At 39.4% G+C, this 14,859-nt stretch overlaps 1 protein-coding gene across 2 annotated transcripts in view; it reads right to left on the reverse strand.

Annotated features, from left to right (window-relative positions):
* Positions 1–1,263: 1,263 nt before the first annotated feature.
* Positions 1,264–14,859, reverse strand: part of reep3b (receptor accessory protein 3b) — a 63,723-nt gene continuing 50,127 nt past the window's right edge. For both annotated transcript variants that reach the window (XM_028568201.1, XM_028568202.1), the window contains 3 exons: positions 11,353–11,518; positions 3,176–3,309; positions 1,264–2,261 (listed from right to left, as the gene is read on the reverse strand). In XM_028568201.1, coding sequence (XP_028424002.1) covers positions 2,190–2,261; positions 3,176–3,309; positions 11,353–11,518 — 372 coding nt within the window. In that variant the 3' untranslated portion in view covers positions 1,264–2,189. The remainder of the gene's footprint in view (positions 2,262–3,175; positions 3,310–11,352; positions 11,519–14,859) is intronic.

Raw genomic sequence — 14,859 nt, forward strand, 5'->3', positions numbered from 1 at the left:
AAACAGACTGTTCTATCTCTAATCTAAACAGCAACTGTAGAAGGAACTTCAGCTACAGCGTAGCACTAACTGCACTACCAGAGGACAAAAACAAGCCAAACTTTAGGATGTCATGAGAGGCCGTTAGTATTAGCATTCATCATCAAGAATGGCTAAGCTCATTTGTGTGCTGCATCCTCCCACAGCTAAAGTACATTATAAAATGAGATGACAAGCAACAACAGCATTGATACAAAGGTTTGGGAGGAGGTCTATGTGTGCAAAAACAGGTGGTTAACATACAAAAAGACTCCTTCTGATCCAAAGGTAACACACATACACACACAGAATAACATTTAAAAAGCTAATCTTCACTGATACTAAGAAATACAGCGAGAAATTTACAACCAGGGGTGTGATCAGGACACACAGCCATATAAAAATACATGAGTACAAAGCAGGAAAATAAGAAATCATCAATAGTCAGCGGGAGTTCTGGGCCTTTATAAAGGCTGACATTTGCACGGAGAAACCTGGGAGAATCACTTGGTTTCATTTGGTTTTCTCTTCCCTTTCTTTATCTTCATTGGTGTCCACAGTCTCCCTCCTTTAGTGTTCATCTGCTGGTGTTCAAGTGTGTTTCATCGCATTCATTCAGCTCCACTCTACTCAAGTTCAAACGTTGATGTCAGAGTTGCTGGTATACTGCTGCGAATCCGAGTTCTCGTACTGTCACCACTGTGACAGGGAATGTTGCATGTGTCTGAACCTACAGGACATGTCCCTCAGGGTAAGAACTAGTCTCCATTAGTATGTTGAGCCACACGGAAGTTAACAGACTCCAACACTAGTGTCAGATAAAATACCTGAAAGGCAGCGTAGCAACATTTTAATACAATACTCTTTATAAAAGGGGTTTTAAGCTGAAACTAATAGCATACTGAATGTGTAATTCAATAGTTTAATAGGTCACTTATGAGCCATTAATCTAAACAACTTTTGAATTGCTAGGTTGTTAAAAAAATATCTTTATCTTTAAGTCTTTTAAAGCTGATAAAGTTCAATATTCACTTTCCTCACCAGCTAGTTGCTAACTTTGTCTGCTGCTTGGTGCGGAGAAGGTAATGTCCAGTGGGGTTTAAAGCTTGTCCCACTGAAAACAGATGCCTGCACTAGGAGAGGGAACCAAAACTGTAAAGTTGTGGGCCAAAACAATGAGCTAAAAGCTGCAAAAAAATCCCTCTGTAGAGCTGAAGGGAAATGCAGAGTTGGTGCAAACACATAGCCCTTCATTTCTCATCAATAATGTGTTATTTCTAGTTGCATAGTTGTTTGCATTAGCAGATGATATGTAATGTGAGCTAAAAGGAGAGTGAATATTGGACCAATATTCTGTGTGTATAAGTAACTGTCTGGCAACATGTTCGCCACAACAACTTTATAAAAGAGGGATCATTTTGTGTTCATAGCTTGTTGTGCTGCACCAAGTGGCCAAAATGTAAATGAATGCCACTTTAATAAGGGTCCATGGATTTTCACTTAGTAATACTCAACAGTTGTACATGTCTACAAGCTGTTAAACAATACAGCTAAACCTGTTTTGGTGCAGATATTGGGAGAGTCTCCCGGACAAATTAAAGAGCCTAAAAGACAAACCAAGTGTTGGAGGAAAAACACAAGCTGAAAGGATTCACACCCCAGTAACCCAAGCTTGTTCTTATTAAGGGCTTAGAACCATGATATAAAGCATTAGTGAATGATTTAACTATTAGTTAAGCCATTCATTTCAGTTTATGAACTTTTTTTAAAAAGAATGCCTTATTAGAAAGAGGCTAAATGAAACTAAAAGACTGAAGCTAGTAAATCTAAAAGACTACGCATAACATCACACCTAAACTACAATTCTAACAAACAACAGATGAAACACACACAAGATCATGCAAAAATCAACCCAAAGAAAAACGTCAAAGTTCTCAGAGTGCAGTTTCTCGAAGAGTCACTGGTTTGGGATGAATGAAGTAATAAATATGCCAGAAGAAAGCTCATCATCAAAGAGACATAAGAGTTCAGGCTCTAAAGAGCTGGAATCCCATCCACCGATCAGCAGATTGCTCTGCTGTGTGCGTGTGTGTGTGCGTGCATGAATGTGTGTGTGTGTGTGTGTGTGTGTGTGCGTGTGTGCGTGCGTGCGTGTGTCTGCAGCATTCTTTTCATATTCCATAGTTAACAGAGGTCAGCGCTGGTCTCTTCTTGCCTTTAATCTTCAGGGATCCATAACGCGCCTGGTGACAAAATTATGAAAATAGTACAGTTATGAATGTGTGTATATATATGTGTATATATATATATATATATATATATATATATATATATATATATATATATATATATGTGTGTATATATATATATATATATATATGTGTGTATATATATATATATATATATGTGTGTATATATATATATATATATATATATATATATATACCACTGACTTTCTGCACCGTTTGTTGTGATACAGATTGATTTTAAAATCAATATAAGGTAGGGGTGTAAATAATATTGGATCATTGAGGATTGAATCAATATCTCGATCCGGATCGACATATACTGTATGTACAAACTCTTGAGCACCTCCTCTCTTTGCCTTGTAGCGCCGTTTTTTATTCTTTTTTTATTCTTTTTTTATCATTCATATGTCTGATTCAGGGCTGTAGTACTTGAGTCCGGACACGGACACAAGATGTTTTTCGGTTGTCTCGGATTTGTCTTGGGACTCGTTGGTATTTAGACATAAACTTGGCCGTTGGACTCGCCAAATATTCTAGTTGGTCTCGACCAAGACCAGCACTATATGCTTTTTTTAACTACCTCCTTTAAAACAAAACCATTAATGAAGCGTGCTTGTTCAGAAAATTCAGAAAAAGGTATTAGTTTAATTCAAAATCCATCTAGACGGGCACTGACATTGGTCGCCTGGTACACACCTGGCTGCCCCGTATACCTCAATCATCAGGTATCAATCTTTTTTAGGATTCTTTTTTTTGCTGTCTCGGCCAACTAGTCCTGTTCTTGGACTTCAACTACAGCCCTGGTCTGGTTATTATTTTCTTTTGATGGACTATAAAATAGGAACTAATTACAGATGATTTTTGCTATGTGAATACACCACCCCCAACAACATGGACAGAAGACTTACATCTTTGCGGACTCTGGATCGTGAGATCTTGACACTCTGCGATCGCCTCAGTCCTTTCTGAGTGACTGCCTCGTCTTCAGAGAAGGTTGGTTCCGCCTCTTCATCAGTCCTCTCCTCCTGGTCATAGTAGTAGTCTGCAAAACATAGACACACACATACACGTATCAGGAATCACTGAAACAGACTGAGATTTGTGTCCTGACAACACAAATGTTTCAGACACCATGTTTGGGTGCATAACTGAGTCCTTTTCGCAGCTGAGGTTAGGACTGCAGTACTACATCCACGACGTTCCACTTCAGCGATTGCTCAGGTGCCGCCAGAAATTCACTTTTCAGCCGGATGTCCGTTACCTTCCGCTTTCTTTGGGTTGCAATCTTAAACTCCGGTGGATTTGTGAGGACTATGGTTAACTGCTCCTCAGATCTCTGCAGGGTAAATCCAGACAGCTAGCTAGACTATCAGTCCAATCGGAGTTTTCTGTTGCACGACTAAAACTACTTTTGAACGTACACACGTACCACCAAAACAAATTCCTTCCAGAGTATGGAGTTATATTCCTATCTTTATTCAAGAGCGCATTCTTTCAATTTGAGAGCATTTCTCACTGATATTACGTTCAGATTTTGTAATAATTTCCCTCAAAACCTTGCTCTCACGCTCAAATGGTCATGCTTGCGCTTGGATTTGCTCTGCTTGTGCTCAAACTTTGTGCTCGGACTCATATGTTGTTCTGTGGACAGATTTCCTGCTCTCAGCTTTGAACCTTCTCCTCGCACTCAGCCTGATTCTGCGCGCTTGCAAATCTGCTGCTCTCGGATCTCTCCTGCGCGCTTGGATTTTTCTGTGTTACAACAATATCAAAATTCCACAACCAATAGAATGAAAGCTTTGAAGTGGGACATATCAAGTTACGTAGCTACACAACTATGAGGGTGAGTAACATAAATTAAGCACATAGCATATGGCGCTAGCCTAGCTTGATGTCTGTAAACAAATAGCTTTTCTTTAAATCAGTAGTTTAGCTAGCTAGATTGAACGACATATGACGGACAGTATGTGTGTATTTACAACTGGTATTTAATGACCCCACTTTGTAATTTGTCCTCGTTTGGTTAACCATGTTCCTGGGGATTTGGCTAATTTCAGACATGTTAGAGGCAATAGTAAAACCTAAACTGTAATATAACTGAAAAACAAAAGAAACTGGATTGTTTGTATCAGTTTTTACATCACTGTTGCTGTTGTTCAGATGTTCTAAATTCTTATAACATTATTTTAACAATAACATTCATATATATATATATATATATATATATATATATATATATATCTGTATAGAAAATTGTAAGTACAATTCCACTACTATAATAAAACACTATTTAAAATAGCAGTTATTTATTTTTACCCTTATGAAATCAATACAAAGCAAATTGAACAGAAAAAAAACAAGTATTTTGTATGGTTCATACTCCTGTGAAGCAGTACACTTTGCCTGTAGGATTTACTGTAGCAGGAACATTGATATTGGCAAACTGATGACCCAGGTACAGGTGAGTTTGTGAGCAGGGTTATGATATGAACTAAAATAAAGATAAGATAAGCCTAGTGTTCACAAGAGGGATAATTCAGGTATTGCAACACAAGTTATAGAATAATTGAATTAAATAGGAGGTATATATAACTAGTAGAAAATAAATTAACTAAACAAGAGCAATTAAGGCAAAGTTATGAGGTAGTAGCAAGCTAAAGTGACGTATAATCAATAGCAGTGAGTCACATCAACAGTGTACACCAGAATAATATATACTGTGATTAAGTAATGATACTTAGTGTTGTCTGTAGACTACTAATATAACAAAACAGAAAAATAATATAGTGTACGATGCAGTATGGAGAACAACCGAGTCCCATATGACCCCAAGAGACTTTAATTGCAGCTGTTGATGATGTTGCAGATGGTTGTAGTCTGTAGCCAGTCATACAGTAGGTAGATCTGGAGCAGCAGGGTGACTTCTAGCTTTCATGGGCTGGTGATAAGACTCTGCTGCTATGATGCAGCATTGGTCGAGCCCTTCATTCTCAACTGGAAGAAAAGAAAAGAAAATGCTTGTTTTTTCTGTTCAGTTTGCTTTGTATTCATTAAAAAAAACTGCTTTTTGAGGAGCAAATTATTCTAGATCTGTTTTTATTATAGTGATAACATTGTACTTAACATTACAACGTTTTATACAGACTGATATGAATCCATCATTTTCAAACTAATGTTATATGAAGAAATGAAGACTAAATTCTGATGAACAACACACAACAGTGATGCAAAAACGAACACAAACAATCCAGTTTCTGGTGTTCTTTCAGTTATATTACAGTTTAGGTTTTACTATTGGCTCTAACATTAAATTAGCAAAATCTCCAGGAACAAGGTTAACCAAACGAGGAAAAATACACATACTATCGGTCATATGTTGTTCAATCTAGCTAAACTATGAAGAAAATCTATTTGTTTACGGACATCAAGCTAGGCTGTATGTTAGCATGTCTGAAATTAGCCAAATCCCCAGGAACATGGTTAACCAAACGAGGACAAATTACAAAGTGGGGTCATTAAATACCAGTTGTAAATACACACATACTGTCCGTCATACAGTATGTCGTTCAATCTATCAAGCTAGCTAAACTACCGATATAAAGAAAAGCTATTTGTTTACGGACATCAAGCTAGGCTAGCTATGGCTAGCGCCATATGCTATGTGCTTAATTTATGTTACTCACCCTCATAGTTGTGTAGCTACGTAACTTGATATGTCCCACTTCAAAGCTTTCTCCCATTTCCTGATGGGTGCAGGTGAAAGGCCGTCGACCATTCTGTGCACATTATTGACATATACTAATAATAAAGCGATGGACGGCGGGGTTAAATAAACTTGGGTTACAGACCCATGGTTACAGAGGAGCCAGCCGCAACGGATGTTCTCACATAAAACGAACGCACCCTCAACGGGGCAGGGATCATTTCATTGGTCAACACTACACCTGGCATTCTATTGGTTGTGGAATTTTGATAGTGTTGTAACACAGAAAAATCCAAGCGCTCAGGAGAGATCCGAGAGCAGCAGATTTGCAAGCGCGCAGAATCAGGCTGAGTGCGAGGAGAAGGTTCAAAGCTGAGAGCAGGAAATCTGTCCACAGAACAACATATCTGAGTCCGAGCATAAAAGTTTGAGCACAAGCAGAGCAAATCCAAGCGCAAGCATGACCATTTGAGCGTGAGAGCAAGGTTTTGAGGGAAATTATTACAAAATCTGAACGTAATATCAGTGAGAAATGCTCTCAAATTGAAAGAATGCGCTCTTGAATAAAGATAGGAATATAACTCCATACCAGAGACTATTTAGCAGAGGCACAGTTGCTCCGTTCGGTGCAAGCACCGCCCAAGATGATTGTGATTGGTTTAAAAAAATGGCAATAAACCAGAGCACATTTTTCTCCCATCCAGGAATGCTGTGTGGACTAGCCAGACCTTCCTCCGCAGCGCTGTGGAGGAAGGTCTTTGCAGCCTGCTTCTACCAACATCTTATGTGAGACGGGGCTCACGTAGTATGAGCTCAAACATAAATAGAGAGATCTGAAAAAGTATCGTTTAGGAACCGGAATCAAAGTCAGTTTATCAGTCTGGGTACCGTTATCATGAACTTTTGAACAATACATAGCCTTAGCAAACACCATGGCCATTATAACTTTATTATTATTATTATTACTATTAGCACAGAGACAGGAAAAAGACAGAAAAAGAAAATTGCAGGAAATTATTATTTTAAAGATAGAATGAAAGAAAACACTACTATAGTAGTATTGGGCACTCTACACTTGTAATAGAGACATAAAAAAGTGACAATGAAACTATATTAGCTGTATTTCTATTTCACTAGTGTTACAGTGAATGCACCGTGATCACACAGGTCTGTGCTGATCTTGTGTTGAGGTGAGTGCTGGTTCAAGTTTGTACCGTATTTTAAAAAAGGCTTTGGAGAGCAGCTACGAATTATATTTGTAATTCAGATTCATCACACAAGAGCTCCCATGTTTTTTTCTGTTCTGTTTCGGACTCAGCTCATTACTTAGCATGGCCCTCATTTCAATACACATTGTATAATTGAACGATATCAACATTATGCCACATTTTCATGCTTTGCAGCCCTCTTACAAAAAAGCAAACCTACTACTAACCCTAATGCAAATGTTTATTATCAAATATAATAAAAGGGTAAGTTAGTTTTTTTTTTTTCTTCAACCTGGACCCTATTTTTCCATAGTGACTGTCTAATGGGAACAACAACCTTTGACATTGGTCCAGTATTAAGCTAAATAAGCTATAGTGTAAGTTAATAGGGCAATTGTCCAGCTTGTATTTACCTTCATAAAAGTGCTTGATTTCCTACTGACTGGCTCAGATTAATATTCTAAGTATCTGACAACATTATGGAAAGGATTTCTAAGGAGGTCCACCTTCCTGTAATGGTGTAGACACATATAGCCGACGGCCGACCGTTGACAGAAAACCCCGTTGATATGATCAGTCGCGTCCCCGAGGTCCAAAAAACTGCTTCAGAACAGACCAAAAAGACGAGAGGAGACAAGATGTAATACATCTCTATAACAGCAGGCGGCACTAATCTGTAATGTTGCCCAAGAAATGAAAACCGGCAGCTGATTGGACGAACGCGTCACATGGGTTTGTTTTCTCCGGAAATTCAGAGCTGGACTGTCAGAATACGACTGTCAGAATACGATCTCATATTGTACTGAAATAGTTCACTGAAACGTGTTTCTGAAAACATTTTAAGCGAGAAATAGGCCATGCAGTTGCTGAATCTGTCTTCATTCCAGGTCAACAAAGGTCAGTTTAAAAGATTTTCATCAGATTTTGAGAGACTGTAGTCACCTCATTCCGCTCGTCATTTCCGGGTGAGTCCCGACGGCCCTGCCGCTGACCGAACATGTCAGGTCGGCCAAAATGAACGCCGACAGCCCCTCAGACGGACAACGACACGGGACACACCAAACAGATTTGAGTCACTGACCTCGCCAGACTGTCCCACGGCCGATAATCGGCCTGATGTGTCCCGGCTCTTAAAGAGTAAGATCCTTTTTTAAAACATAAAAACATCCACAAAATTGCGTTCGCTAAACCCACCAGACTCCATGTAAATAAACAGTAATTTTAGCATCGTAAAAAACACTTCATTCAAAGTCAACAGAAACAAAATAAAACTATGAAAAGCCGTTTTGGGTCGTCTTTCCACTTTTCAAACCATCACAACTCTAGTTTTGGTTGAAATAAACACATAGTTTACCGATTTACATGTAAAATATGTTGGCTCTATACACGCTAAAACTATTGGTTTTTTAAATGGAGTCTGGTGGGTTTTAGCGCAAGTGACCTCAGAGCTGTTTCTGGTTAAACAGAAAGGTAAATGTTACATATATAAGGCCTATCTTTATAGGGATCATTTCCATAATGTTGTCAGACACTTAAAATCATAATCTGAGCCTGTCAGTGGCACAAACAGCGCTTTTAGTGGACAAATTTGACGATGCTCATTTGCCCCATAGGGTTACATTGCAGCCTGGTCTGTGACTGCTGGTTACAGCATTCACGCATAATATTGGACCAATTTCAAAGATTTTTGTTCCTATCAGTCACTTACACACAAGATCATAGGACAATAGGGTCCAGGTTGAAAAAAAAACTCAAAATTATCCTTTAAGTCAAATTCTGGAGAACTGACATCTCTGGAAACACCCAAAACGCTGTTTTATGTTAAATACTGTTACATAAAGTATTGCCACCTGGTCGTGTTCTTTCATCCAAGCGCTGCCTGAAACCATGCCCAGGCAGTATTAGTGTCCATCAGGGTTTTCTAACGCTGAGTTTGTATTTGAACAGCAATGTTTTCCATTGGTTCTGGTTCTAGCTGCTGCTGCGGTTGTTGTCACATCTGGAGTCTATAAGAGAAAAACCTCCCACTCTCTAGAGTTGGAAGCAACCTTTCCCCTCCCAGAGGAAACAGGGTGGGATGAGACAGAGGCCAGCTTCACATTAGATTTCACATTCCAACACAAGATCAAAAATACCATCTGAATTCTGGATGTGTTGGTTGCTATACAACAAAAACAATCCAGAGCTGTAGTTTTGAGGTTGATACTGAGTAGTAGTCCTGCTACTTGTGTACAGTGTTCAGCTCCGCAGTTGAAACTACCCTTGTCTAGAAACCAGGCGGTTCAATGTCCGCAGCCTGCTTGGCTCCCACTATACCGAGGAAGGACTCTGCAGCTCACATAGTCTATATCGCCGACGTTTCATTTACAGGATAGTTCCTGTGCTGCTTAAAGCCAATATTTTACATTTTTCTAATAGTCAACCAATCCCATGAAACAACCACAGCCAAGAGTTGTGTTGGTCCGTCTCTGACTTCCCTACCCTGTCTGTGGCTTTCAGCGACAAGCCCATTGGTTCCTACTGAGGATCTGAACACCTGATCTCACGCATTTATATTGGTTCATTTAAAAAAAAAAAAGTTCCTGTTCACCGTAGTTTTAAACAAACATTATTCACACTGGAGGAAATTGTTGCATTTGTGCATTTTTTGGGGTACTATTTTCAGTGACGGAATAATCAACATTTGGGTGTTCTTGGGCAAGCAGGATGGTGTATGTTGGACTGAGTCAAAATAAACTACAGTGTGTGTGTGTGTGTGTGTGTGTGTGATTGTGTGTGTGTTTCATGGTAAAGGAGGAATATGTCTCAGCATGACCATTATGGAGCATGGAGCTCTACGGCACAGAGATATCAGGCTTTGATACCCACATACTTGGATACATTTATTGTTAGTTTGAAATTTGTTGATTGTAAAGAAAAATATATAGAATATCACCAGAGGTATCCTTTGAGTCACAAAACAATCATCTGTAGAAAACCATTGTTGCCTAAGATATGAGGACCTCCAATATGGCCACCAGAGGGTGTGTGATGTCATGTCAGAGCAGTTGGAGGGTAAAACAAATCCCTTCCTCCCCTCATCTCTCTGCTGGCTGGCTGAGCTGAATACATAATACTTTTTTTCCTCTCAGTATGCTAATGTTGTCTACCAGCCTTGCTTCCCTCCGTCCATCCACCTCTTCTTCCAAATTCATTTCTTCTCAATCCTCCACTCCCACCCCCTGCTCTCTCGCTCTCCATGCCTCACTGACTGGCTGTGTGTGTTTGAGAGAGAGATAGACAAAAGGAACAGAGAGAGAGAGAGAGAGAGAGAGTGTGTGCGTGCGTGTTTGACATTCCACCAGCATCCCACTCAACCTCATCTCATCCCCTCTGTCTGCTGGGAAGTCATCTTACACACACACACACACACGCACGCACGACGCACGCACGCACGCACGCACGCACGCACGCACGCACGCACGCACCTAGCTGAGTCCACCTGTACCAGTTAGGCTGAAATCAATTTCACTCAGACTGTGTTACAGTCGTTACTCACACATTCTCTATAATATAAGATATATATATATATATATATATATATATATATATATATATATGGTGTTCTTTTTAAAGAACTTATTTCTATTTAGGATAAACAACTACTACGGTTCCCATCATGATATGGGTGAACAGATATTCCTATATTTTGTTACACGTTGGTGAATCTGCACCTTAAAAATTCAGTTCCTGTTTAAACTGTAACCATGAAACCATGAATACTGCAGAAAATGTCTAAACATCACGTCAGAGCTCAAGTCAGCCCTATCTCTGGAAAGAGTAGGTTTTGCTGATTTTGTGTATGATGTCTTTGAGTTCAGATTTGAGTGTGTTGTTATATGAGGTGTGCCAGCTTTAACGCAAACTGTCAGGCTTAAAGGGTTAAAATACTTCAGAATGCGCTCACAGTTTTCACTTTTAACTTCCTATGTGAAGCACATAGTGTGTGCCCTTTAAAAAATTAGAAAAAAAAAAAATCTTACTAGCATCTTCCAGGAAAGCTTTCATCTGCATTTCATTTTCTCGGCAGATGGAGTTTTCTCAGTTGTCCTAGAGGATGACAACTGAGTAAACTTAATCTGCTAAGGAAGTCTGTGCAAAAAACAACACTGTGTGTGTGTGTGTGTGTGTGTACCTGCTCTATCGCCAGCGTCAGTGCTCTGAGATCTCCTGACGGCAGGGTTGGCTGAGCGGGAGCTGTACTCGTAGAGCTGGTTCCCTGCGCCGTCATCTTGCTGGGTTATCTGTGTGAGGTCGTGCATACTCAGGCTACGCAGCTTGTCTGTGATGGCACCCTGACCCTGTGACACACACACACACACACACACACACACACACACACACACACACACACACACACACACACACACACACACACACACACACACACACACACACACACACACACACACACACACACACACACACACACACACACACACACACACACACACACACACAATTACATCACCAGCAAACTGCACTTTAGACCTCACAGAGAAAAACACTGATGAAGTAAGTGAGTGTTGAAAACAACCAACTACCATCTCCTCCCCTCAACATCTTTTTGGGTGAGGTGAAACTTTTTGGTGCAGTCAGACAAATCTCAATTTGTGTGGTAGACCAGTATGTGACTGTCAGTGAGTTTGTTTTATTGTAAATGACGCTCATTTACAATAAAACAAACTCACTGACAGTCATCTTCTTATTTATGGGTTACTACCATACAAGTTAACTACTGACTGCTGCTTAAGTACTAAAAACAGATGTATGTTGTCTTACTAACCCAAAGCCCTGACAAATATTCTATAAATTGGATGCAGCTTGAAAAGTTAGAAATATTCCAGCAGATTCTTTATGTTTATCCATTGCACAGCTAGTGTAAAATTTAACATTGGCTGCTTTTCATTGCATTTCAAGAGACTTATAAAGTCCACTGAGCTTTAAATCGTTCTGCTTTGAACCTGTGTTTTTGTCTGAAGAACACCATGTCCCCCCCTGTAGTCCCGTTACGGACTTGTGTGTTAATGGTTTAACTTCACTTTCACAATATCCTTAAATCTCTGACCACTAGAACTTCAGGTCATCCACATCCTTCATCTGACCCATACGCTGACAGACTGCTCTCACCTGTTCACTACTCAAGAGTATTAAAATAAAATTGACCAATATTTCGACTTTATAATTATTATTACAACTAGGGCTGGGCGATATGGCCAAAATCTTCTCTGCCGATATAGATCATCATTTTATATACTTCCAAAATTTCTTTTCCTGTAAAACTATCACTTTATTCTCAAAACATTTTGTTTTTTTCTTGTAAAACTTGTTTTTCCTTTATAATGGCCATACTACTGGAATAGATACTGTTTTGCTGCCATTTTAATATTATTTCATGACAAATGCAGGGGTCATATGTCATAAACATAAGCATTTAGCCTTCATTGCGTGCCAATGACTTGACCGGTTACAAAATTGATAAGGCAAAATAATAAAAATGTAGTGATTTTTATTCTTAACGGTAGTGACAACGGCAAATGTGATTTTGTGTCCTGGCTGGCAGTTTATCAGGTGCGCCAGACATATTATTAATGTCAGAGATTAAAATGTCTAATCAAAATTCTACAGTGACAAAGAAAACATCATGGAAGTAAACAAAAGTGGGCAACAACAAGAAGGGAGGAAAACCAATTGAGGAAAATTTGACGAAACAAAGCAAGTGGAAAAAAACTGGAATAATATGTGAAGTGTTATAATGAAATGAAAGATTTAAACACACAAACAGCAGTGCAAACATTAAGAGATATAAATGAATAAAAATTAGATTTGTAAATATTGAGTTGAATGTATTTGTAAAGGTTGATTCTTTATTACAACACTAAGAACTAGATGGAAATAAACAGATTTATTTTTCAGCTACCAGGTCTGGTAAAAGAACAGAAATGTTTGAATATCAAAGGATGGGGACCATGGTATCATGGGGGAATAATGCTGGTATGAAATGGAAAGTTCTGTCCATGCTGCTTACACTGACTGGTTTTACCTCCCAGAGTAGCCTGCTGAAGCACACAAACCCTAAAGAAAGAAGGATGTCAGTACAGAGAGAGAGAAAGAGAAACAAAGTCAAAAGAGCGTTAGCTAATAAGCAAGCTGGGGGCAGATCCACACAACTTCACCCTGACCAAATAGCAAAATAAATAAATAGAAACCACACATTGTGGCTTTCAGTCTTTCCAAATTCAGTGTACATGGTGGTTAGACACTTAGAGCAGAAGCCCAGCAGAAGTGATAGTTTTCCCACAGGCTCCCAATAGTTGACACCAAATTAAGCATTAGCAGCAGAAACATGCCTTTTGATAACCTTCAATCAATTTCAAAACAAAGATCAGGCTTTGCAGGGATCAGGGTTGCACTTCTTCATCTAATAAAGACGGTTTCTAGGAAACCTCTATAGTGCAGCCCAATCAAAAGCAACAACTATGTAAACCTTTAGTCACTGTAACATCACAAGCTAGAATCACTTCCAAAATTACAGTTTTAGAGGACCAAAAAATATACATTTTGTGAATTAAAGCTATAGTGCGTAGTTTGTGTCTCCCCCATGAGGAATTCTAAGTAATGACAACCAAACTATCGGCGCCTCCACATGATAAAAGCCTTCCGTGATCGCGGAATCGCGTTTAAGATTGACATGGTTATTAACCAGGTGGTGCAGTGGTCAGCAGTGTGGCCTCACAGATAGAAGGTTCTGTCCAAAGTAGGTATAGACTGATTATCGGTCCGTTTTTTTGGCAGTGTGCAGATTATCTGTATCAGCATTTTATTTGCCTGATAACCGATAACGTTAATTTATAAAAAAAGTGTTCTACTTTGGCTGTGCTACAGCTCTATGGCTGGCTCTGCTTCAGTTTCACTCACCACTGAGTCTGACTTAATTGCCTGACTTAGGTTAACTGGTGACCCTAAAATTGCCAGTAGGCGGCTTTCTGTTCCTATGTGTCAGCGGTGTGATTGAATGGCGACCTGTTCGGGGTGTACTCCGCCAAACTTAATAGAATCTTAAGATTCTGATTCAGGTAGAACAGCAGCAACAACTGAAGGAAGCAGTAAGAAAAGAAGAAAAAAACAGTCTGGTTCTTCACACCTGTAGAGGCTTTAGAGATGCAATTTAAATCAGCCTCAGGCTACATGCACATCGATATGCCTGTATGCTGCATGCATAATAGAGGTCTGTGCATATAGCAGTTTCAAATGTTTGGGTCTCAGGAGTTTCTTACTCAATAAAATCACATCCTAAAAAGAGGCATTTGTAAACCAAACCACGGCTCCAGTCTCTGCTGAAATCCTTCAAAGTGCTCTCTGAGCAGTTTTCTTCTGTCTGGCAGGTTCAGACAGATGGATTTTATGTACGATACAGCTGGCTGTATTGTACAAGCCAAGGTTAATCAAATTCCAGCTTAGAACGCAAAAAGCTTTTTAAAGGATTTGAAATAGCACTGTGACCTAAAACGGTGATGATAAAACACAGGGGGTTAGGAAGGAAGAAACAATAAAGACAAGGGGAGGCAAAGGAAATAAAAGAAATGTAAGAGATAAAGGGAGGGAGGCGGGGAAGAGACGAGAACAGTTTTCAGGCAGAGAA

Source organism: Perca flavescens, chromosome 21 (genome assembly GCF_004354835.1).
Source record: "Perca flavescens isolate YP-PL-M2 chromosome 21, PFLA_1.0, whole genome shotgun sequence".
Lineage (NCBI taxonomy): Eukaryota > Metazoa > Chordata > Actinopteri > Perciformes > Percidae > Perca > Perca flavescens.